This window comes from Onychomys torridus, chromosome 3, assembly GCF_903995425.1.
Source record: "Onychomys torridus chromosome 3, mOncTor1.1, whole genome shotgun sequence".
In the NCBI taxonomy this organism is placed as follows: Eukaryota; Metazoa; Chordata; class Mammalia; order Rodentia; family Cricetidae; genus Onychomys; species Onychomys torridus.
In genome coordinates this window covers 132,882,251-132,908,225 of record NC_050445.1, presented here as the reverse complement: position 1 = coordinate 132,908,225, position 25,975 = coordinate 132,882,251, and the positions used below count along the sequence as shown (strand labels likewise).

Here is a 25,975-nt window from a genome sequence, read left to right as displayed (position 1 = left end):
ATTCAAATAGCTTAAGAAGAAAAACCCAGGACTAGCCCTAATAAAAGGGTGGAAGTCTTCTAATGAAAACTGGAAGATACTCAAGAAGGAAACGGAAAGGACATGGCAGACAGCAAGCCCTCGCACACTCGTGGATTGGGAGAATTAAAACTATTAAAATGGCTGTGTTACCAAAAGTCAGTACAGATTTAACGTTTCCTCATCAAAATGGCAATGGCATTCTTTTTTTTTTTTTTTTTTTTTTAAAGGGAGGTTTATTTTGTGGGATAACTTACAAATGAAGGGGTAGGTTGCAGGGTCTGGCAAAGGTATGGCGCAGTCTGGCGGTGTTCTCTGGAGAACTCTGCTCGATCTACCTCCAGTGTCCAGGGTCCTGGAACCAAGAGAGGCCTCTCCTTTGGATCCTGGGTCTTCAGCATCCTCTCTCAGCCCCGCCTTGTAGGTGTGACCATTACCGAAGCCTCAATGGGGGTTGGAACTTCCAGGCCAAGGCTGGAATGGCTACCCACTACATCTCCCCCTTTTGTCTAAATAAGAAGGTTCTAACCTACTACAAGACTATATACAAAGAAATGGTTATCAAATATTGTCCCGGAGTAATGAGGGATAATGACCTAGATAAGTTGGAATTACAATCAATGCAAACAATATCAAGCAAAAAACACATACTAAAATCTAGGGAAGTCTAGAGCATGGGTAGGTGGCAAGTTACAAAGATCATTCCAAAAGGTGTCCTATCCTAAAGAACCTGAGTCTAATACTTAATATATTCTATCTAAGATATTATATATGGATATATACTAAGTTGTAACTATAACTGCTAATCTCCAACCTCATCAAAGACCTGAGAAGGAATATAATAATACCTAAGAAATGGGAGAAGGATGCAAGCAACTTTCAGGAGTCTTGCAAGAGTAGACAGACACAGCTGGCAGCCTGGACAGTCACCTAATGTTTCTCAGCATCGTTGGTGCATTCAAATTGGCTACAGGCCTAGAGTATCTGACAGACCATTTTCAGTAGCAGGAATTCTGAAAGACCATCTTACCCTGTCTTGGCAAAGTACAGTGGTCACTTTTCTTGGGTCCCACTTGTCCAAAAGGACAGCATTTGTACTGTCAGCAGTTGAGGCAAGGGCAGTTCTTTGCCCAGTAGGCCATTTTGTGCCAAGAAGACAAACTTCCAAATGGAGATGTCTTAGAAGCCCAACATTCTCTCAGGATCAAATTGGTGCTGCCAGGAGCAATTGTGTCTCATGTCAACAGAATTCTAAGTTATGTAAATGCCATATTCTCTAGGTCCATGAAGTGTTTGAAGATTACCTGTCTATCTGAAATATATCTATGTATACCTAGAAAGGCATTCTTTTCTTTTTTTTTTAAGGTTTACTTATTATGTATACAGAAGAGGTCACCAGATCTCATTGCAGATGGTTGTGAGCCCTTATGAGCCACCATGTGGTTGCTGGGAATTGAACTCAGGACCTCTGGAAGAACAGTCAGTGCTCTTAACCTCTGAGCCATCTCTCCAGCCTGGCAATGGCATTCTTTACAGACTAAAAAAAGCGGGGGGGGGGGGGGGCTAAAGCTCCTATAAAAACACCAAAGTCCCAAACAGCCAGGGCAGTTCTGGGCAGAAAGAGCGATTCTGGGAAGGGCCGCTGTTGGCAGGCTGACCCCAGCACTGGGGAAGGTGAAGCAAGGTCTCAGGTGGGCCAGAGTTAAGAGCTCTGGCTTTTCTTGCAAAGAGCCTGGGTTCAGTTCCCAGCACCCACTTGGCCCCACACAACCATCTGTAATTCCAGCTCCAGGGGACCTGGTGTCCTCTTCTGGCCTCCATGGATACCAAGTACACACACTGCACAGACACACAGGCAGGCAAAGCACCCATACACGTAAAATGAAGTACATTTTAAATGTTTTTAAAAGAAGACTCCGGGTTCAGAGTCAGCTGGGCTACATAGCAAGACCCTGTTTTATACACCAAGGAGAGTAACATGTGTTCTCTTTTACTCCATCTCTAGGTGGTAGAAACTAGGAGTATTTGGGGGTTGGAGAGATGGTTCAGCAGATAAGAGCACTTGCTGCTCTTGCAGAGGACTGGGCTGTGTCCCAATTCTCTCTTGAATTCACGACAGTGTGTGTGTGTGTGTGTGTGTGTGTGTGTGTGTGTGTGTGTGTGTATGTGAAACCACTTAGTATTGCTCATGTGTGTGCTTACATCTTGGGGTTCAATAACCAATCAAGACACTCACCTCTGAGAAAAACTGATTCTCCTTTCCTCATCAGTCGTTGATCTCCTGTAGCTCTTTATCTAGGGTTGAGGCCTTGTGAAATTAACCCCATCCATGTTGCCATGTCAACCGATGTGGTCACTGGGTAGGACTCCTATAGCTAACCATATTGTTGAGACTTCACGGGGGTAGCATCCTCGCCATATCTAGAAGAAACTCTCCACAACTGGTGTCCTGATTCACTGGCTCTTATGGTCTTCCCACCACTTCTTTCTCCGTATTTCCTGAGATTTAGAAGCCGGGGTTGCAAAGCAAACAAACAAACAAGAAAAGAAGCCGGGGTTGCATTGTGGATCTGTCCGTTGAGGCTGGGCTCCTTGCGGCCATTTTGACCAGTTGCGGTCTGTAGTTGCCTTTGTCTGCTACAAAGAAGCAGAGTCTTTGGTGAGGGTGAGGGCTAACTTGCCTGTGGGTAGAAGGCTGAGTAGTTAGAATACAGTTAGAAACTGTACTGCTGTAGGAAAAAGACAGTAATAACAGCAGAACCTTCTCCTCCAGGCCAATGACCTCTCCAGCCACAGGTAGTTGGCCACGTTTATAGTGCATGAATCCCCACCTGTTGAGTAGGCTTTAAGTCCAATTAGATAACTATTGGTTACCCCAAGATAAAAGTGCCCCTACTAAACCAGTGTAGATCTTGCCAGGCTAGCCATTGTTGTGGTTTACAGTCTTTACAGCTGAATAAGACTGTTAATTGCTTTTCTCCCTCAGCAGCCTGCGTAGCACCTTCAGAGTAAGGAGAGGTAGTTCTCAAGGAAGAGGTTTCCGGGTCAATTCCTCTAAGTCCTGTGTCTTTAATTGTAGGGTCTTACACTCAAGCTCTGGGAGGCCACCAAATACAGCCTGTATTGTTCCAGAAGTTTCTTGGAGCCCCTGACCAACAACTGGGAGGGTGGTCTCCTTTGCCTGGCAGCGGGGGTTTTTACTAATCCATGGCTTTTTAAACTTTGCACTTTATTATTTTACATGTGTGGGTGTTTTGGCTGCATGTACATCTGTGCACCTCATGTTTATGGTGCCTGCAGAGGCCAGAAGAGGATGTAGGGTCTCCTGTGACAGGAGTCACAGATGGTTGTGAGCCACCATGCGCATGCTGGAACTCAAACCCTGGTCCTCTGCAAAAGCAGCAAGTGCTTTTATATGCCGGGCATCTCTCCAACCCTAGTCTACAACTCTTAAAGGAGCACTAGCATGGGGGAAGGCCATTGAAATGGGGGTGGCGCCCATACACACGTGCACATCATATGTGTATTTTAAAGAGTATAAACCATGTTTTCCTGTGGCTTTCTCAAACTTCCTCAGTGCCACTTGTCCCCCCTTCCTCTCCCCTTGCCTTACTCTCCCGGCTCTCCAGCTAAGCCCCCCACCCCTTTCCCATCCCTCATATCTCCTAGGCCCCACTATGGCCCCTCTGGGGCTGCTGCCTCTCATCACTTTCCACTTTCCTAGCTTCCTTGCTTGCTTCCAGTCATGGATCTAAATCTAGATCTTCAGAACTAGGGCCCCCAAGTAAGAGACAATTTTTGACACTTGCTTCTTTGTGTCTGGGTCACTTTGCTCAGGACTGTATTTTCCAGGTCCATCCGTTTACCTACACAATTCATGGTTTTGCTTTTCTTTACAGCTTCATAGGATCCCACTGCATATGTGTACCACATCTTCGTTATTCATCCGTTCATTGAGGACATAGAAGTTGTTTCCATGTCCTAGCTAGTGGGAAGAGAGCAGCAGTGAATACAGCTAACAAGTAACTGTGGAGTAAGTTTGTCCTTTGCACATATGCCGAGAAGCGGTAGAGATGGGTTCTGTGTTAAATTAGATTTATGTTCAGTAGTTGGATAATTCTCCACACTGATTTTCACAGTGTCCACACTAGTTTTCCATCCCATCAGCAGTGACGAGGGCTCGCTCCCCTTTGCCTACATCCTCACTGACATTGGTTGTCAGGCTTTTTCTTAATCTTAGCCATCCCAGCTTGGTTAAAATGAAACTTCAGAGTAGTTTTCATGTGCATTTCCCTGGTTGCTAAGGATGCTGGATGCTTTTTAAGGTATTCCTTGACCATTTTTATTTCCTCGTTTAAGAACTCTCTCTTCATATCCACTGCCCATTTTTTGATTGGACCATTTGTTTACTCGATTCCTTGTTTTTGAGACTCTGCATATTTTAGTATATTGTATTCAATGTTTTGCATATACAGTTACTAATCTGAATGTCTAATTTAAGAAACATTTTCTTATTCCAAAACGTAAAAGAATTTTTTATTTTCCTTTTAGACTATTGCAATGATTTTCAAGCTTACATTGGTAGTCCATCTGGAAATTATTTTTACATGTAGACTATGTTAAAGGTTAAGACTCCTTCTTTGGAGTTTCTTTTGATGAAGATCTGCTGATAGCAAACTCCATTTTAGTTTGTATCTTATTTTCTCTGGTTTAAAAACACAGTTTTAAAGGGTAGGCAATTCTAGGCTTCACTTTTTCTTCAGCCACATGAATATTGTTCTCTGTGTGCTGGTTTTAGTTCCCTCTGTTGTGAACTGCCAACTTAAGGGTGCCCCCCACCCCAGTCCCCAGCCCCGATACTCACCAGCTCTTCCCTGGCTTTCTTCAGATCTGTTCTCCATCTCTGTTCTCTGTCTTTCTCATCTTCTACACACAGATATGCTTTTTTTCCTGACCGTGTATGAGCTTCTTTAGACTCCTTGGGTTTTTGTCTTTTATCAGGTGTGAAAAATTCAAGCATGATCTTTGCCCCATCCTCTCCTCCTATGATTCTGCTAGCCTGTGCTAAAATAACCTCTGCGTCTCATGACCTTATTCTCCAACTTTGTCCTCTCTGAGTTGGATTCTGCTAATTCCCTCAAAGTTATGGCCAAACCAATTTGAAAAAGAGCCAAATAGAGCATCTAGACGTGGGACTGTTGCTCAGTGGTGGAGCACACACACGGCCCTGGGGTCAGTCTCCAGGGCTACAAGATAAACTCAAATAAGGCATCCAGCAACGAAAGCTACAATAATCAAATGCACAAAATAACCAAAAGGCACATCTAGCAGAGGTTTAAATAAAGGTTAAAAGTGAGCTTAAAAACCGAGTGTATGTCAATGGTTTGGGTCTTTGGCATGGCGCCATTTGAGGGCCACATTAAAACTACATTCTCGGCAGAAAATTCATTGGACTGGTGTGATTTGTACTGCAGAACTTGGGAAAGTTCACTGAGGTGTAATTATAAATTATCAGCAGAAAGTTTTCCCTGGCTCCACTTAGTGACAAGCCTCAAAACAGTTTTCCTTGACTCCCTTGATCAGGGTAGAACACTGTTTCAAGGCCAATATTACACGGCAGGGTGATTTTTGTCTGTTTTGGCAGGCCAGTCATATAGGCTAAGGTCACACGTGCCTTGAGTTTTCTTCACCCTCCCATGCACCTGAGCATGAGGTCCCTATCTTCAAGGCAAAATCTGGCTTCAACATCATCCTGTCTTCTCCTGAATCCACTTGGATTTATGGCTTTTCTATAACTTTATTAGTCATTTTCAGCAGGCAAGAGCTTCACTTACCATGCTGCTAGAAACAGAAAAGGACATAATCTGCCTTCTTATCCCCTCTACAGAATCGTTTGCCCAACTTTGTTGACAATCCATACCGAGTGTCCTGGTTATATTGGGGTTGATACTTCTGGAATTTTTTTCTTGCTGATGGGGTGGGAGAGGACATCCTCACCTTACTTACAGTATCATGGGTTCCCTTTAGAGAACAGTGATAGAATTATGTTAACATGGTCTAAACCGACCTACAGATGGGTTACAGAAGTGTGTTTTAAATTCTCCCCATAGGCTGTACAGTGGTGGGGCTTAACAATGGAGAGGCTTCTTCATAGTGTGCTTTTGTTGGGCAGTGCTGGTCGTGTGGGAATGAACAGAGTTGGTACTGAAGGTGCAGGGTGAGGCTCTTTGAGAGCTGTAGAGAGTCCCTCATCCAGCCTGGGTTGTGTTCTCAGTGGGAGCAGGCAGGCTGGGGAAACAGGGGCTCGGCTTCCCATTCAGGACCCACGTTCTTCTCTGCCCTCCAGTGTAATCACTACAACAAAAGGTCCCACCTGAACGTGCCTGGCAAAGTGCTTCACAGGAAGGCAGGGCAGGTGCCTGCAGGACATGGCAGCCCCACAGACAACAGATTAGATTATGGTTAATATTATTAACGAGAAGTCCTTAACTTACACGATCATACACTACATCCTTGGGCATGTTATTGCGGAAAAAAAAGCAGGACGTCGCTGCTCATCCTGATCATCTTTTCCCTGTCTCACATTAACCACCTGAAAAGTCATTTGTCAGAATGTGATTCAGCTGCAAACAAAACTTACTGGGGTCCCCTGCTTGGAAGTCCCCATGGTGTCCTCCTCCCCTGCCCCACGCCACCAACTCCAGGCTCCTTAGCACACAAGACAGGCAAGGGAGAAGATCAACATGTTCTTTTATTGATGCAAGTACATCCAGTCACACCACAACTGACATCCTGCATATGGTACAGCGTTATACTCAGAGATCAGCTCCAAATACCAAAACATCAAATGAAGGATGTATCCAATGGGGGCAATGAAATAGCAATGTAGACACTTTCTCAAAAAGGTACTAGAACCGGTGACCCCAAAGCACACGTGGACTGAAGGCCCTTAACACATGTACAGAAAATGTTCTAACATTATATTCCAAATATATATTCTCAAGTGTCCAGCCTTTATCTCAAAGACATAAACAAATCAATATGTACTATCAATATACAATCTGTACTAGCTAGAAGGTCTGAAAAGTGCAAGCACACTGTGACAATACAGTGTAACTACTCTGTTCCCCAAGGCTGAGGGTGGCCACCTAGCCCACCTCCCTATGGCCTGGCTGGCCATCTCCAGGCTGTCCACAGAAGCTCTGGGAGTGGGACCAAGCATTCCATACCGGGCTTCTTGACAGACGCTCCCACCCAAGCCAAACAAATCAGTGCAGATATCTCCAGCTGTCGGAGGGACAGAGTCATCCCACCCATGACCAGTAAGATCCAGAGTTCACGCCAGGGAATCAGACATGGAAGATGAACCACACTCCCCTGTTTGGATCAGAACTACACCGCTCCGTGTTGGACAGGTTGATCTGGAAGTGCTCCAGCATGGGGGGCTGCCTGGCTAACTGTCTGAGTTTCAGATTACCCATGGGGGGCCTCCTACCAGAGGGGGGGCGTCTGCCACACACTCACTTTGCTTTCCTTGCCTTTGTGTGGCAGCTTCAGATGCCGCCTTCTTCACCGCAGCACCGCGGCTCAGGTGCAGCCCGGGAGACTCACGATGCTATGGTACCCTCCCTATACAGTCATAGATTTTTCTCTCTTCTAAAACACAATTGAAGAACAATTTGCCAAACATATTCTCACGGAAAATATGCTGTCAGGCATCCCCTTGCCCCTCCCAACCCCATAAATCCCTGATAAAGGAAAATGAAAATGTAAACTTTGGAAAGCCCGTATGTAAAGGTTCCCTTCCAGAAGTGTGCACACGAGACCTCCTGGCCACTCCAGCCCTTCCTGTGGGAACCTGGTGGCCCAGGCTGCTGAGGGTGGGCTCCTTGCGGCACAGGACAGAGCTGGCTGCAGCTCCGACAATGGAACAGGAAGACTGGACCCCCAGCACCCTGTAAGGCACTAACCCCAACATCAGAGACACTGGCTGGAAAGGCGTCCGAGCAGGCAGGGCTCACATTGGTTTTGGTTGGGTTATTTTAAATTTTTTTTCATAGGATGTTAATCATCAAAAGTAGAAAATAAAAATCTACATTTCATTAGAATAAGATGTTACCATGGTTACCATCTCCCATGATACTCTTTCCCGCCCCTCCCCGAAAACAGGGCCCTGCCCTGTTTAAAATAAATAACAACAACGAAAGAAAAAAAACTTCGTAAGTGCCAAAGGCTGATGCATGGAATAATTACCATTTTCTTTTTCATAAAAGTTATATACAAAATGGACCCCAACCAGTGAGGCCTCCTCCTCTCTCATCCCACATCTATCACCACTTGAACTTGGTTCGTTTGTTATGTTTCATCCAGCATCTGCAGGCTGTATCCTCAGGCTCTGTTAAGGAGAGTGGTCCTGCAGATGGGCAGAAGGGGCTGCATCAGGCTCCCTGAGCAGGCAGAGGGCAGGCCCATATCTCTGGGAGAAGAGAGCCCAAGTCCAGCCCAGTCATCAGCATCCTACCAAACCATCCACTGGGAAGGCCAGCTCTGTCCTTGTCATGCCCACCCTCTCCCTCCCAGGCCCAGATGTAACTAGCACACCCTACCTGAGCGCCTTCCAGCTGTCCTTCTCCATGTGGTTCTCAGGACCTTCGCTTTCAAAGGAGGCGATGAAGAGAGCTGAGGGATGGAGAGCCCCTGAGAGCCAGCATCCCCACAGGTGGGTTATAACAAGTTACCCCTTCCAGGGTCACAGTGAGGCCAGGGACAAAAGGACTAGAAACTCTAACTGGGCCCTGACTGCCTCCTAGGGCCACCTTAAGAGGTCAAGGGATGAGTATGAGAACAACTGCTATGTACCCGGGGAGATGGGTATGCTATGCAGTGGGGAGATGGGTATGCTGTGCACTGGAGGATGGGTATGCTGTGCAGTGGGGAGATGGGTATGCTGTGCAGTTGGGAGATGGGTATGCTGTGCAGTGGGGAGATGGGTATGCTGTGCAGTGGGGAGATGGGTATGTTATGCACTGGGGAGATGGGTATGCTGTGCACTGGAGGATGGGTATGCTGTGCAGTGGGGAGATGGGTATGCTGTGCAGTGGGGGAGATGGGTATGCTGTGTGTACACTGGGGAGATGGGTATGCTGTGCAGTGGGGAGATGGGTATGCTGTGGCAGTGGGGAGATGGGTATGCTGTGCAGTTGGGAGATGGGGTATGGCCTGTGCAGTGGGGAGATGGGTAGCTGTGCAGTGGGGAGATGGGTATGCTGTGTGTGCACTGGGGAGATGGGTATGCTGTGCAGTGGGGAGATGAGTATGCTGTGCACTGGGAGATGGGTATGCTGTGCAGTGGGGAGATGGGTATGCTGTGCAGTGGTGAGATGGGTAATGCTGTGCACTGGGAGATGGGTATGCTGTGCAGTGGGGAGATGGGTATGCTGTGCACTGGGAGATGGGTATGCTGTGCAGTTGGGAGATGGGTATGCTGTGCAGTGGTGAGATGGGTATGCTGTGCACTGGAGGATGGGTATGCTGTGCAGTGGGGAGATGGGTATGCTGTGTGTGCACTGGGGAGATGGGTATGCTGTGCAGTGGGGAGATGGGTATGCTGTGCAGTTGGGAGATGGGTATGCTGTGCAGTGGGGAGATGGGTATGCTGTGCAGTGGGGAGATGGGTATGCTGTGTGTGCACTGGGGAGATGGGTATGCTGTGCACTGGGAGATGGGTATGCTGTGCACTGGGGAGATGGGTATGCTGTGCAGTGGGGAGATGAGTATGCTGTGCAGTGGGGAGATGGGTATGCTGTGCACTGGGAGATGGGTATGCTGTGCACTGGGAGATGGGTATGCTGTGCACTGGGAGATGGGTATGCTGTGCAGTTGGGAGATGGGTATGCTGTGCAGTGGGGAGATGGGTATGCTGTGCAAGTGGGGAGATGAGTATGCTGTGCACTGGGAGATGGGTATGCTGTGCAGTGGGGAGATGGGTATGCTGTGCTCTGGGAGATGGGTATGCTGTGCACTGGGAGATGGGTATGCTGTGCAGTTGGGAGATGGGTATGCTGTGCAGTGGGGAGATGGGTATGCTGTGCAGTGGGGAGATGAGTATGCTGTGCACTGGGAGATGGGTATGCTGTGCAGTGGGGAGATGGGTATGCTGTGCAGTGGGGAGATGGGTATGCTGTGCACTGGGAGATGGGTATGCTGTGCAGTGGGGAGATGGGTATGCTGTGCAGTGGGAGATGAGATGCTGTGCAGTGGGGAGATGGGTATGCTGTGCACTGGGAGATGGGTATGCTGTGCACTGGGAGATGGGTATGCTGTGCAGTGGGGAGATGGGTATGCTGTGCACTGGGAGATGGGTATGCTGTGCAGTGGGGAGGTGGGTATGCTGTGCAGTGGGGAGATGGGTATGTTGTGCACTGGAGATGGGTATGCTGTGACTGGAAGATGGGTATGCTGTGCACTGGGGAATGGTATGCTGTGCAGTGGGGAGATGAGTATGCTGTGCACTGGGAGATGGGTATGCTGTGCAGTGGGGAGATGGGTATGCTGTGCTCTGGGAGATGGGTATGCTGTGCACTGGGAGATGGGTATGCTGTGCAGTTGGGAGATGGGTATGCTGTGCAGTGGGGAGATGGGTATGCTATGCAGTGGGGAGATGAGTATGCTGTGCACTGGGAGATGGGTATGCTGTGCAGTGGGGAGATGGGTATGCTGTGCAGTGGGGAGATGGGTATGCTGTGCACTGGGAGATTGGTATGCTGTGCAGTGGGGAGATGGGTATGCTGTGCAGTGGGGAGATGAGTATGCTGTGCAGTGGTGAGATGGGTATGCTGTGCACTGGGAGATGGGTATGCTGTGCACTGGGAGATGGGTATGCTGTGCAGTGGGGAGATGGGTATGCTGTGCAGTGGGGAGATGGGTATGCTGTGCAGTGGGGAGGTGGGTATGCTGTGCAGTGGGGAGATGGGTATGTTGTGCACTGGGAGATGGGTATGCTGTTAAAGAGATACCCTTACCTTCCTCGCTGTAGATGGGTGCCGTGAGCAGGTAACTCTGAATCTTCTTATCCTTCTCAAAGGGACACTCTACCTGTGTCCATGTCATGAACTCGTGGATCTGTCTGGAAATTTCCCAAAATTTCTGAAAGGACAAAAACACCAACAAGATGTTCTCTATGTCACCTGAATGAACTTAAAGCCAACTGTCAGAGCCAGAGATGTGGTTCCATATCTGTGTAACTGCTTATGTTGTTAGTCCAAGCAGGAGGAAGATAACAGTGCCAGCCTGGCAGAGACCATGGCAGTTTGTAGAGCATCAGAGATGGCAGAAATCCCGGAAGCCACTCTGCCTTGCCCTCTGCATAGGCAATCAGGCTACATACCTCTGTACAGGCCTATACCTCTCCTGCCCAGGGACCTAGGAGGCTCCATCTGTGACTCCAACCTGAGGCATCCCCTAGCCACAGGGGCACCAGCAGGACAAGCTACTGTCTTCCTTACCATGGCATTGGTATGAATGCACAGGACCCGGTTACCCCTTACTTATATACCTTACACTTCCCCGACTTCCTCTGTTCTGCTCCCCACCCTTGGCCAGGTACCCTCAGCCCACTAGGCTGGTTCCTCACTTTCTCTGAAAGTTTGCTCAAGTCCCTTCTTACATAAATCCCTCTTCACCCCCAAGTCCCTAGGGATGGCTCCTCCTCTGCCTCCTTAGTGGAGTCAGCACTGGTACCAGGATCCTGGGTAATACAGGCGGTGTGGCAGCAAGCTCCACCATCTGATGGTGCCCCCCAGAAAGACAGGAGCTGCACCTTACATCTTAAGGCTGAACAGCAGCCCTGACCCACCTAGTGCATCCAGCCCTGAAGGACCTTCTAGACCTTGGGCAAGGCTTGAACACCAGCCCCTGCTACAAAGCCACTGTCTTGTAGCTGTAGAAGCCCAGGAAGGCTCTGCCTGCCCCACCCATGCTGGGACCTCTAGGGGCTGGGCTCACTTTGAAGTTAATATGCCCATCGGGCATGTGGTTGGTGTGGATTTTGTGCAGAAAGTAGATGTCCTTCACAAAGAGGTTGAACACAGGTATGACAATCTTCTCGCGACTGCTGTTGGCTGTCTGGGACCTCTGTGTCGCCCCCTGCAGGGCTGTCCGGTAGTTGCAGAAGTTGCTGGAGGGGTCCATATGATGCTGCAGGCACAGGGAAGACAGAGTGAGCCCCTCAACCCGGTGCACGGTGCCCCTCTGTAAGTAGGAGACGAAATGGAGAAGGCATGGTCCTGAGGGCGCAGCAGTCAACATGAGGAAGAAAGGCCCGAAGCAGCCCTCGGCCCCCAGGCCTTGGACGGCTACACAGGAGTGTCACAGCCCTGCCTGCCCGGCTGGTTTCATGGTCCTGCCATTAAAGCAGTGCTTTAAAGTCACGACCCCCGAAGGGAGTCAAATGAGCCTTTCACAGGGGTCGCGTAAGACCATCAGAAAACACAGATAGTTACGTTGCAATTCCTAACAGTAGTAAAACTACAGTTAGGAAGTAGCGATGGAATTAGTGTTATGGTTGGGGGTCACCACACCATGAGGAACTGTATTAAAGGGTGCAGCCTTAGGAAGGCTGAGAACCACTGCCTGAAAGTCTTCCTTGGCTCCACTACCCAAATGGACACCACTTAGACCTCACCGCTCCACAGGCCACAGGACTGGTGCCTTCTAAACACAAAGTAGTCTGTGACCAAATACATCAATGGAAAGCTTCAGATGGTGTGTCTGCCAGCCACCGGGGTCCCAGATGACCCAGGGTCAGGAGATATTGACGACTCAGTGGACAGTGTCACTTGGTTCAAACTTTTGCTATCACTCTCCAGGGCTCACTTTAGGTGCTGACCCCACCCAAGGCAACAAGGGCAAAGGAGAGCTCAGGTGCCCACCACCAGCAAGGCCGGTCCCATGTGTGTGAACGACAGGGAAGATGCCACCCCCCGCTGCTGAGGACCCTCTGGACAAACCCGAGCTGAGAGAGGGGTCAGACGCCAGTACCTCCAAGACATCAAACTTGGCTGTCTTGACTTTGGACCACGTTTTCTTCAGCCGTGCCACTGGACTGAGGTTCATGCCAGCTGGGGGGACATGGAGCACAGGTCAGGGCAGGGAGAAGCAGGTGGTACAAGCAAGCCCACCTGCACCTGGGCACTCACATATGATGGCCATCATGGAGTTGAAGTTGCCGATGTTGAAGCATTCTCGGGCCACGTCAATGAAGAACTCCAGCATGCGGGTCCGGTGTTTCTTCTTTACCACCTGGAAACAATGAGTCTGCCTCGGCATGGGGCCACCAAGGGGCCAGTGGGCAAAGATGCGGGGAGGCCATTGGATTGGGCTGCCAGAGACCTGAGGCTGCATCTTCGGGGGCTAGATCTATGGCTTAACACTGCTTCGTCCTTAGCCACAAAAGGAATGAAGCCATCTGCCTCAGGCTGAGGATGATGGGACCCACCATAACTGACTCAGGAGTTCTTGGTACAGGGCGAGCACCCCAGGGATGGGGTCTTTTTGGTCATGCAAACCAATCCTTGTTGTATGTGTGATTCTGCTGCCAGGGGCAGGCTGAGGTCCAGGCAGCTGAGCATCACATGCATTTACTTGGGACTGCGAGGGTAGGAGTTGGTCAGCCTTGCAGAGACGGTGGGAGAGGCCATCTTAGCCAGATCTGCTATGGTTAAAAACTTACCCGGCACACCTCTGTAGCCACCAGCATGCTCAAGCAGTTGAACCAGTTGTCATAGGCCTCTAGACTGTAGGTCTTAGTCATGTCTCCTCGGCACTAGAAACACAAAGCATGTCACAGGGAGCCCTGGGGTCCCTGCCTGGACAAGCCAGCCACTGTGGTTGGCCAGGTCCCAAGACCAAGGCATACCTGGACCATGCCTGCCTGCTCCTTAGCTGTTCTGACAGGCTAACCCATCAGTCCAGTGACATACCGCCCTATATAGTCATCACTAACCCCCGTGTTAAATCCCTGGAAAGCCACACTCATACCTATTGGATGGCATGGTTCAGTACGCCAAAGCGCATACCACATACTAAGTGAGACCTGCACCCAACCTGTGGGGGGAGGGGAGGGTGCAAGTGTCAGGCCAACCACCAGCCATGGCTCCCATGTGCTGCCCACTCACCCTGTGGTTGTCCAAGGAGTCCATGTGGCTGATGATCTGCATCAGGTCCTCAGGGCGGATGCTGTTGACCCTCTCCTTCAGCGGGAGACAAGGAGAGGGGTCAGAGCTTCCAAGGAGTGTGACAGAGACTGCAGGAGCAGGAAGAGCCTCCTCCCAGGACTCTCTTGTATCCTGGGGCCACCACAGGCCAGTGTTACCTTCCCCTTCCACTCATACAAGGTTGCCACACTCTTACAAACCCAACACCAGACATAGAAATACCCATTGCTCTAGAGGATACACAACTAGCCTATGGCAGTAGTGGCAAGAACTAACAAACCAGCTTCCCTATCACACCCCAGACTGACCAGCAGGGAGGCATCTTTGCAGTACCTGCTGGCTAAGCAATGCCAAGTACGACCCAACCCCACCCTATACCATGCAGAGCATGCAGCAGCACTGACCAGTTCGATGTGAGTCAGCTGCTGGGCCAGCACCAGGGGGTCACTGCACACACCCAGGATGTCTTTCTGGGCGGCTGGTGGCTTGGCCTTGAGGATAGGCCCTTTGTCCACAACTGGTGACCGGAGCTTCTCTCGAAGCTCCTGGAGCTGGCTTCGGGCAGCCAGGGACAGCAGCAAGCTTTGTATCATTTGGGCAATGGCCTTTCTTCACTGTGCCATTCTCCTGTGGGGGTCGGGGCTTCATCAAGGTGCTGGAGTGGGTTGATACCATGGCCACCACCACCACCACAGACAGCCCATCTCCCTTCTAGGGTTACGTCTGACCTTCAGCTCCCACCCTCCTATCCAAGCCTGCATCTCCCTTAGGGCCCTGGATGGCAATGTAGGCCACAGAGTGGCTCCTTGGGGCTGCAGGGACTTTGTAGGCTGTCCTGCTAGGGGAGGGGCAGAAGGTGGGGCTTGGTTTGTAGGTCTGAAAGCAACTCTCCCAGAGGTTGACAACATAGCTGTTGGTCCTTGCCTCCCATAGCAGGAAGAACCCAGAAGGAACCAGGAAGGGTTTTGTCCCTAGGTAGGGTGTCCTAGGTGCATTGGCTTCTCAGGAGTCTCTCCCCAGGCTTGTCTACCCAGAAAACAGGAACTGTTAAGCATGGGGTTCTCCATTTTGGGGAGAGGCCATACAACTCCTCGGCCTTGTCTCTATTAAGGCCAAGACACGTTCTGGGATCCAGGAAGAGCAGACAGGTTCCTAGAGCTGCCCATAGATCCCACCCAGGCATGAGGGTTCTGAAGGCCAGGATATAGAGTCAGGCAACTGTTAGGATGACGCGGGTCCATCCAGCCCACTGCTGGGCTGCCAAGCTGCTGTACTACCCTCTTGGAGGTCACAGGGAAAGGGGCCTCATATGAGCACATTCCTGTACAAACTGTTTCCCCACCACCAAAAATACCCAAGAAGCCTGGCAAAGGGCCAAGGGAGGACCTCACCTCGTCACACTGAGTCACACGGTGTGTGATGGCCTTTAGCTCAGCCATGGCCTTTTCATCCTGGAAGTCATAAGGGAAGGCCTCTGTCCACTCCTTCAGCAGCTGCACAATCTTGGCAGAGAAGGACTTCAGCTTGGCCTGGGGGAATACGGAAGACTCACGAGTCAGAGGGGCCCGGAAGGTGGTGATGGTACAAGTTACCCTTTGCTTAGGGCCATGCCCCTCCCCAGGGCCTGGGCTAGGCACGCGGCCCCCGGGGGCATCCACATGTTTGCCGTAGCTACACTACAATGTGTGGCTCTCGTTTCTTATTTCTCGGAATTCATCTTAAAAAACAAAAACAACAACAACAACAAAAATACACTACTACCACAACAGGAAAGTAGTTCTACTTACTGTAGTTAAACATCACCCACATAAAACACACAACCAAGAAGCATCACACTGGATGCAAAACTGCCCTACCCCTCTCTGCCAAAGGCGAGTTTGGCAAGTACCAGGAGGGGGTGCAGCCCTGAGGAGGAAGCCAAGTGGACCCTGCACCCAGCACTGGGGCTGAGGTGGGTGTGTGTGTGTGTGTGTGTGTGTGTGTGTGTGTGTGTGTGTGTGTTCTGGTGTGCTGCACAAGGCTATTTCTTTTGTTCAAAATGCCTGTGTAACCTCCGCCCCAGGGAGGAGATCAGAGGGACTCAAGATAATCAACTGTGCCCACACGGGCCAAAGCCCTCTGGCACTGCCATGGCTTCTCCCAGGCCCTCACTGGCTTACCATCATCAGCACTGCCCAAAACAAGCCGTAGTATTGGCTTCAAGATCCCGATTGCTATTAGGACTCACTCTCCTCAGACCCAGCTCAGCCTAGCCTGGTACCTGTCGGGACACTGGAGCTAGCAAATACTCTAGGCTGGGCTTACCAGGCCAGAGACTCTGACAAGCCTGATGGGATGTATAGGATGTTGAAGGGCTCCCTTCACAAACTTCCAGCAGGAGAAGGCTGGACCACAGAATATGGGTCAGGCTGCAATCTGATGCAGACCTCCCAGCTCCTACACAACAAACATACTACCCTTTCTTCTGTACTAGACCCTGAACGGGACCAGGCACCAGGGCATCGGAGTGATGATGACTTCCTAACCAATTTCTCAATCCTGAAGGGCCAAACAGTTCTACTGTGACTACTGAATGTTCCCATGTGAGCAGTTGCTATCCTGAGGGAACAGCTACCTGACGCCCACAGAGGTGGCAGTGACTAAGACCCCTCTGATGTTTTTGTTATAAGACCTCATAGAATCGGGCACTGACCAGGAGGCTAGCTATCTGTGGGGCCCTGCCCCATGAGGAGGCATATAATGGGTAGCTGTTGCAGCTTTGACCTTGAAGCACTGCCTCTAGTGAGGCAGCAGGTAACTGCCACACCTGCCTATGACCTGCCCGAGGCGTGGCCAAGATGGGACCCCTTAAGACCCAAGATGCATATGTGCCAGCTCTCTTGGCTCCTCGTGATTCTGGATGCTGGATTGCAGACCAAGTCAGAGTTCTCCAGAGAACCACACTGGACTGTACCTCATCTCTCCCGGACCCTGTAACTGACTCCTGTATTGGTTGTAAGTTACCCTGAAATAAACCTCTTTTAATTACCAGATAAACTACGTGGAGTTGCCTTGTTAACTGCCGCAGTGGGTACAAGCACTGTACCAGCTATCAGTCCCAGCAGCTCTAGGCTACACCTCTAGATCTGAGGGGCCACTCCTCAGGGCTGCAGCAGGGCCAAGCAGCTCTGCCCACACTAGGCCTGACCCATACTCTACCCTGCCTACTTTCTCTGCTCACTGACTCTCCCCAAACTAGGAGACAAATCTATGAAGCCACCCCTTCAGCGGCTTACCTTCTCAGGCCCAGCCTCCAGCTGTTGCCTCTGCTCCAGGCAGATCTGCCCAACTCGAGCCAGGAGGTCATGAGGGGGCATGAAGACTCGAGAACTCAGGAGAAATGTGAAGATGTATGTCCTCTGCAGGAAGGAGACGGGGTGAATGACGATCAGATCGCTTCCATGGGTGTGCTCAGTTGTACTTGGCCTGGCTTCTCCCAGCCCATCACCCTGCACCTTTGCTTACATGGTTTCCTTTATCTCACACAACCCTGTTTCTTTCAACCTATGTCCACACACCTAGGAGACACAGTTCTGCCGGAATTCTCCAGTACCTGCTGTCCCACCCCATGATGGGGGCCTTTGGGCCTGATTCCAGGTTCATGATGCCTAGTCCATTAAAAGGCTTAGGGGACACAGCCTGTGGCCAATGGCTCTCACATCTTGTGTCCCATGGATCAGTTGCTTCAGGATCTTCATAGGCTCCTGCCTGTGGGCAGCTGACACTGTAGGTTGGGATGCCCTATGGGACTCTACCCCACTTGGACTTGGTTCACCCCCATGTGGTTGCTGTAGGTTGGGCTGCCTAGGTCCTTGGCCCCAACTCCAAGCCCGCAGGGCAGGAATTTACCTGCTCTAGCTTGAGGCCAGCAGGGAGTGCATGCAGCCTGAAACAGGACATGTTCGTGCCATAGGAGCACGCAAGGCTACTAGATGTAGCTCTCCCTGGGACACTGAGTGTTCCTCTGACCCCGTAAACTTCCTGTGACCTGTCCCCCACCTGTTCAGCATGAGTGCTCAGGTATCCCAACCAAAAGGTGAGACTCTCAGGGTCCTCCTTACGAGCAGATGACTCAGACATGTAAGGAAAAGCATATTAATGTCACACCAGGGGTTCCTAGCCATCTCCAAGGAGTGGGGATCTTCTGGTGTGTTTTCATGGTATGTGTGCGCTCAGCATGCACGTGGGAGGGAAGAACAGGAACTCTGAAGAGGAGCTAATTAATGCACTGCGGGCCTCCCTTCTCTACTTCCTGACCTGCTAGAACCCCCCTTCCTGGGAACCTGTTGCGGGGGGCATCCCGGGGCACAGTGTCCTGAGAACTGGGTGACAGCATGCTGAGATCCTCCGTGATAGCCCATAAGGGGATCTTTCCTCGCTCTGGCACAAGACTATGGCTCCATAGCATAGTCAGGGTTGAGGGACTGTGGCCCTGCCCTGGGTTTCTTCAGGATCTAGGACTGTTCCTCTCAGCTCTGTCCCAGCCTCTCAGCAGCCATTTCTGTACCACCAACGCCATCATCAGCCCTAACTAGACGGAGGGAAGGACAGGGAAGGTTTGTCTTCACAGAGCCCAGCAGGGATGGCCTTGCAGGTGGAGAAGCCAGGCTGGCCCAAGCTTCAGAGGCAGCTGGAGGGGCTGGAGCAATGACCAGCATTTAGAGCACCAGCTCTTCTTCTAGAGGACCCAAGTTCAACTCCTAGCACCCACTTGGCAGCTCATAACTGTCTCTAACTCCAGTACCAGGAGTTCAAGACATACATGCAGACAAAATACCCATATACATAATTTTTTTTTTTTCAAAAAGATAGTCGGGCATAGTGGCACACACCTTTAACCCCAGCACTTGGGAGGCAGAGGCAGGTGGATCTCCATGAGTTCAAGGCCAGTCTGGTCTACAGAGTGAGTCCAGGACATCCAGACCCACATGATGAGACCCTAATTTAAAAGACTAAAAACAGAAAAAGAAAAAAGAAAAAAGAGGCAGCAAGAGAGCACCTATGCCTCCTGTCCTGTATCTGACCACCAGGAGCCTGAATATCTGTCCTGGGACAGACAGACAGGGGCTGCTCAGCTGGGACTAGCCTGCTGAGCCACTCTTGCTAAGAGATGTCACTCATCAGAGGTGGAAGGAAAGCCAAACATGACGAGATACTGTCTTCTCTGTTCCCAGAATGCCCGATGTCACTTCCAAACGGCAAAGAAGGCTTTGAACTACTGATGAGCAGAGAAAGGGCTCTGGCGTTCACACGCCTCAGAGAAGGGTGGGTCTTCTTCCTTTGGAACTCATGCTTCAGCTCAGGGATAGGCTTTAAGAAGTAGTCCTGGCTACCAGGTCACAGGACCTACGCTGGCCTTACCCTTCCAACTCTCCCTCCAGGGGTAGTCCTTTGTATGTCTCTGTTTCCAATGTGCCTTCCCTTAGTCCCCCCTGCTTGGGGCAGCAGGGTAGTCACTGTAGCTTCCTCCAGACAAGACTTCCATTGCAAAGTAGAAGGTAATGAAGGCCCAGGAGGCAGAGCTGGCCCTGCTGCCCATCCATTCCCAGCTGCTCTGTCCAACTCTACAGCCCCGTCCGGGCCTCCCTCTCCTCCCAGAAGCAGTCATCCTTGGAGCCCAGGCTACCCCTCCCTGTTACTTGCCACTCCATCTCCCCCAGACCCAAGTCACTCACATCAGGATAATAGTCCACCGTTGGGACCAGGTGCTCCATCAGGGCCTCCAAGGATCCAGAAGTGAGGCGTCCATCTTGGAAAATGAGGTCCCTGGAGCCGCTGCTGGCTCCACCTCCTCTTTCCCCCATGCCGGGCTGCACCTGTCTGTTACAGTTGGGCCCAAGGATGCTGGAGAAGACCACAGATGTCTGGGGCATAGCTTCTTCCTGGGGAAGAAGAACAAGCATGTGAGCTCTGTCCTAGGTGGCCTGCGGCCTCTGCACATCTGTCTAGTCCATGTGCATACAAGGCTGACGAGAAGTCCCAAGGAGAGATTGTTGGGCAGCTGGGTAGTCCCCCAGGCATGGCAGCTCTGATGAGAATTTCTTCAACACCTGCTCCGCGCACACCAGATCTCACTCCAGGGACCCTGACTCAGTGTAGGTTCTCTGTGTCCTAATCATGGGCCTCCTGGGAGTATATCCAGGAGGAAAATAAACTCTAGAGCAAGTACAGGGAGCCTGTGGTCAAGACAGCCTGAGCGATGAAGTGTGAATGACAGATGTGGTTTGGCTGTTGGTCATTAGCTGTGCAACTCCTGAGGATAACCAAGGAGCATCCTTCGGGGCAGCAGATGCCAACTTCCATGATGCATGTGGAGGTTAATGGATTAGTAGGGACAGTGGTCTGAGAACTGGGCTAATCAATGCGTGCTGTAGGACCTGGGTACTGTGTGCTGCTGCTGGAGCTGAGAGGGGCCTTTGGAAGCTGATTGTCTGGTTTCGTTGGAACCCTGGGGGTGGGGGGGAGGCCGGGTGTCTGGTCAAGAAGCAGCAGGGAGGAGGGGAGTGGAACCAACCTTGGACACTGTGAAGAACTGCCAAGCCTATGTCTTGTAACAGTGCAACACAGAACAACAGACAGGGTCTGGGGAAACACCGGTAACTTGCTTTTGGACACATGAAATCAGATGCTGAAGCAGGCAGAGCAGCATGCTGGTAGGATTGCTGTAGCCTAGGACTGCTTACTATGGATGGCCTGCCTGACAAGATCCCTACCTCATAAGCAGCTAAGTCTCTGCTGAGGCAGTGACCAATCAAAAGCCCCTGAACTTCATTCTCCCCATTGTCCAGAGAAGCCAGCTGTGGCAGTTTGAATGAAAATGGCCCCCATAGGCTCATATGTTTGAATACTTGAACCCCATTTGGTGGAACTGTTTGGGGAGGATGAGGAGGCATGGCCTTGTTCAAGGAGGTGTGTCCTGGGAGTGGGCTTTGAGGTTTCAAAAGCCCACACCATTCCCAGTTGGCTTTCTTTGCCTTGAGGTTGAGTCTCAAGATGACCTCTCAACTACTACCCCAGCACCATATCTGCCTGCCTAAGGCCATGCTCCCCACCATAGTGGTCATGGACTCACCCTCTGAAACTGTGAGCCCAAATAAACTCTCTCTTCTCTAAGTTGCCTTGGTCATGGTGTCTCTTCACAGCAATAGAAGAGTAGTAAGCACACCAGTCAAACAGAGACCAGGACAGTGCAGTATCTGCCTGTGAGGTGCGTGTGAGGCCTGATCCTGAAGGCATAACCTCCCTAGGTCCGCTAGATGGCGCTATCCATAGTGCTAGCCTCTTCTCTCATCCCAGGGGGCAGGTGGACACAGGTGCTGGCAGCTGTGGACAGAGGCAGGCGTCAGATCAACCAGTCATAGTGGAAACCTGCAGAGTTGGGAGGTGAGGCTGCCTCCACTCCAGCCCCAAAGCCCCTCCCTTGACCAGGGGGTCCTCATGCTGAAAGGAAGCCTGTTCAGAAAGCAGTATAAAAGAACCCCTTCTTTTCCCTTGCATAGCCCAAACACAGGGCTCAGCACCTGCAGTACAAGCACATTACTCTGCAGAGCCACACTTGCCTCAGTTTCTCCACTATGCAAAGCAGATAATAACCATGACTTCCATTAAACCGTTAGCTTTACAGAGGGCTGCCGACCCCCCATCTCTCTCTCTCTCTCTCTCTCTCTCTCTCTCTCTCTCTCTCTCTCTCACACACACACACACACACACACACACACACACACCACTGTACAGCAATAACCTCTCCCAAGGGGCAGCGGGAAGTGGGCAGTAACCCCAGCTAACCTGATAGAGAAACCTGAGGTTTCCTTGGAATTCTTAAGAAGAAAAAAAAAAATCTTTTGCCACACACAAGTGTAGGAACTCAAGCAAAGAAAGCCCCAAGACCAGGGGAGAGGAGCCCATACCAGAATGTACCCCTTAAGTTTTAGCTAGCCAGCAGCCCCATGGCTGGGCTACCTCACACACGTTAGGTGCATATTATTTTCTGGCCCAGCCTGGCTCCGCTGCATCAGATATTTTGCCAGGGATCCCTGGGTCGAGTCTGTGGACCCCTGACTTGAGAAAAGCCTTCAAAACAGAGGCCATCTGAGGTAGAGTGCAAGGAAAGAAATCCCAAGATCTCCAGTGCAGCCTGGGTGCTCCGGCTCCGAAGCCTCCCTGCCTTCTCCCCCAGCCCACCCATGAGGCCAGGAGAGGCTGGACGTTGGCTTTTGTGTCCTCCCACGGGTCCAGCATGGTACTCAGTGACCATCTGTACAATCAAACAATGCTGGTGGGCTCTTGTCACCTGCAGTGGCCCTGCGGGCCTCAGGGTCCCACAGAGGACTGGGTGGACCTCAAGTTCATACAGTTCTGAATGATCAAAGGTGACTGGCAGGTGGTAGGTAGAATCGGCCAATAGCACCTCCATCCCCCACACCAGGGGCTCTGGACAGGAGGTGTTGGTGAGGGTAGGTTGAGGAATGCATAAGCTCTACCTTCCTGTAACTCACATGGCCCCTGTTGAGCCCCTTCGGCAAGGCTGCTACATTCAGCCTGCTGGGAGAACCAGAGCCAGGGGTGGGGGCTGCCTGGGTCTCCCTTTACTGTGATTCTGCTCTTACGGAGGGGACAGTGAGATTTGCTGCCTTTAAAGAGAGAAGTCAGAGGAACCGTAGGCGTCCCTGGGGCAGCCACAGTTCCCAAAAGGCCGAGACTCCGCACTCTGGGGATCTGAACTCTGCAGGAATCACTTGGAAGGAAACTCGAGGTTGAGCAAATGACAGTGAGTGGTGGCACCAAATCAGCTCATTTATTCTGTCACACCACTCTTCCCTGAACGCTCGCACAGGGGTCAAGTCCCCACAGATCCCCAGACAAGTGAAAGGGTACGCTGCAGAGACAGCTAGCAGTAATGCAGGAGGAGACAGGCCCGAGTTGGGGTTCTCAGCCCCTGGGAGGCACCAGGCAGAGGAAGCGCACTTCTGAGGTCTGCTAGGAAGCCAAAGAGCCCCTTAGAGGGGGCCCGCACTAAGCCCCCATTACCTGCACCACAGGTGCCACTGATTGGTACCACTTGCAGGCCACGTGTGCACCAACGACACAGACAGCCCACCCTGCACGCATCCTTTCTAACGTCAGACACGGTCCCCCACAGCAAGAAGAGCACCCCTGGTCTTGTTAACATGCAAGATCTCATTCCAGGCCTGGCCTGCGGGTTGAATCCGGCTCAATCAAGACACGTGACTCTGTGCGAGGAAACAGAAGGCCGGGGAATCTGCCCCCTGAACATTCCAGCCTCCAGTGCCTTGCGCCGGCTAAGGGAGGTTCCCGCCTCCGTGGCTGCACACTAGCATAGCCCAGGGACTTTTCAAAGCCATCTTGCTCAACTCTCACCCCATCTGGGGGCAAGCTTGGCACAGGCATTTCCTGAGGGTTTCCAGATACAAAGGAGTCTCAGGAAGTCCCCTGCAAGGTTCCCGGCTGCACCCAGACTCCTGTGAGGCTATCGCCATTGCCAAGGGCCCAAGAAGCCCATGGGCCAGCCAAAGGAGCTCTAGGACAGACCTGGACTGGGCTGGCTTCTGAGGCCCACCTTTGCCTTTGCCCCTAGTCCAAAAGAAGTTAGTCTGGACCTCACTCCAGTCCCTACATGCATGGGGAATAGGTGTACCTAGCTAGTTCCACCCTTCCTCACCCTTCTCCATTCAAGCAAGAAAACAAACACCTTCTAATTACAGACCTAATCAACTTAGCAAAGCGCCTGCCTCGCAGCCAGACAGAGCAAGTGACTCACTGTCTCCTCTCAGCCTGCCCTTGAAAGCTTCTCAATTCCCACGTCAAGCCAGGTGGTGTGAGGGCAGGCCCAGGGATCCAAGCTGCAAGTCTACTGGAAGGTTCTCTCCTGCCCAGAGGGGAGAGAAACTATTTCCATGCCTGGCTTTCTGTGGAGCCACCTGTGAGGAGTTCTCCTGGCCTGAAAGGAATTGAAGTTGTGTAAGCAGACCATACCCACTGCCTTCAGAGCTATCAAGACCTTCAGGGTGAGGGTGGGCATGGAGGGCTGCCTGGCAGAGGTGAGCCCCAGAAGCCCTTTGCCAGCCACTTAAATGGATAAGTTTCAGGCTGGCCAACTGGCCAGAGGTGAGACAGCCAGAGTGACCATGTGTAGGAGCTCCCCTGCCACTGCACCTCACCACAGCCTTACCCTTCCCTCGAGGCTCAGCCACGGTGTCCACTCAGCATTCTTCTGTTTCTGACTATGCAGTGCCTCATCCTGCTGCCAGATTCACACTGTCTGTCCCTCCCGGGCCCAGCACAGATGGCACTGCCTTGGGATGTTCCCATGATGTGTCTATACCCCACCTATGACCATCCAGGCCCCATTTCCCTAGGTTCTCTCCCGTGGCTGCAGGTCCTAGGTCCAGGACATGGGAGACAGCTTGGGATGTGGATTCAAGAATATGCTCTGTCTCCCATCCATAACAAAGCTCCTAGGCTTCTCTAAGCCCATTCCCTCAGCCATAACCAGGTGGGTTTCTTCTCCCTCCTCCCTGTAAGGTTGTGTCAGGACTAAGTAAGATGGAAACACTAATATGTGTTCATTCCTGGAGCAGTACCAGATATGGCCATGTGACCTGTGACGTACCCCTGCCAAATGGTTCAGTGGTGGTCCCTGATTCTGACCATGGTCTCCGACCTAAGGCTGCAGAGCCAACAGCACACACTAAAGCTCTTGCTGAGGTGTGACACAAGCAGACACCAGAGTCTGGGGCTGTGACAGGTGACACCGGGCAACTTTCACACCTTGTGTGCACATTTCGATCGGGGGGGGGGGGGGGACACAGAGAAAATTCCAGCCCCTCATTCCAGCTAGTCAAACACTTCACAGAGCTCTGCCAAAGACACCGTGTGGTGTGCAAACACATTCTCTTATCTATACACTCAGCCTGCTGTTCCCCTTGGGACCATACTCCCCCAATGAAGTGTTCACACGCAGGCTTCCATTTCAGCTTTGATCTCTGGGGAATCTGGGCCCAGAGGAGAGAAGTCATTGTTTCGCTTCTGTGCCCCTCCAACATCCAGAACATGCTCATGTTGACAGCTCCAGAGTGTCAGGAGGGAGGGGTGAGGAGCCCCACACCTAGCCAAGAGCCAGCTCCCCTCCAGCTGTTGATAGGAGCAACCATTCCGTCTTTGTAAGCCTCGGGACCACAACTGCAGACTGCAACATGGACACCTGGCTGTAGGAAATGTAGGAGGATGCATGGGGGTGGGGGCTTCAAGCTCAGAACAAGAGCGTGAAGATGCGAGCCAGGTGGACTGCGGAACAGAAAACGATAATGGACCTGGATGTGGAGATGCCTCCAGCAGGATGTGCTGGAGTTTGGCCTCAGCATAACACAAGAGCAGTGGCAGGCAGCCAGGCTGAGAGGCTCTGGGGATCTGACATAGTTGAGAGAATAAGATATTTAGCAAGTTGCCTATGGCTGCAAGACACCCTGGGAAAGGACAAGAGGGTCGGCAGATTTGGCAGATGATCATGAAGAAGGCCCCCTCTTCCAGTCCCTGCAGGGAGTTTGGTGCCACTGTATGCGTCCGGTAGCACCAACAGCGCTGGTTCTTGCCACTATGGCGTCCTGGCTACTTTCCTGTCGCTCTGATACAATGTCTGAGAAGAGCAACCAAAATGAGAAAGGGCTTTCTTGGCTCACAGTTGGAGC

The 25,975-nt window shown here is 51.4% G+C and overlaps 1 protein-coding gene across 1 annotated transcript in view; it reads right to left on the bottom strand.

Moving 5' to 3' along the window:
• Window positions 1–6,751: 6,751 nt before the first annotated feature.
• The window catches only part of Rasgef1a (RasGEF domain family member 1A), a 33,318-nt gene continuing 14,094 nt past the window's right edge, over window positions 6,752–25,975 (bottom strand). Inside the window, 13 exon segments of the mRNA XM_036180937.1 lie at window positions 6,752–8,431; window positions 8,625–8,697; window positions 11,040–11,163; window positions 12,022–12,213; window positions 13,057–13,136; window positions 13,215–13,317; window positions 13,748–13,840; window positions 14,193–14,267; window positions 14,636–14,839; window positions 14,841–14,858; window positions 15,623–15,760; window positions 17,507–17,629; window positions 19,946–20,152. Coding sequence (XP_036036830.1) covers window positions 8,407–8,431; window positions 8,625–8,697; window positions 11,040–11,163; window positions 12,022–12,213; window positions 13,057–13,136; window positions 13,215–13,317; window positions 13,748–13,840; window positions 14,193–14,267; window positions 14,636–14,839; window positions 14,841–14,858; window positions 15,623–15,760; window positions 17,507–17,629; window positions 19,946–20,152 — 1,455 coding nt within the window. The 3' untranslated portion in view covers window positions 6,752–8,406.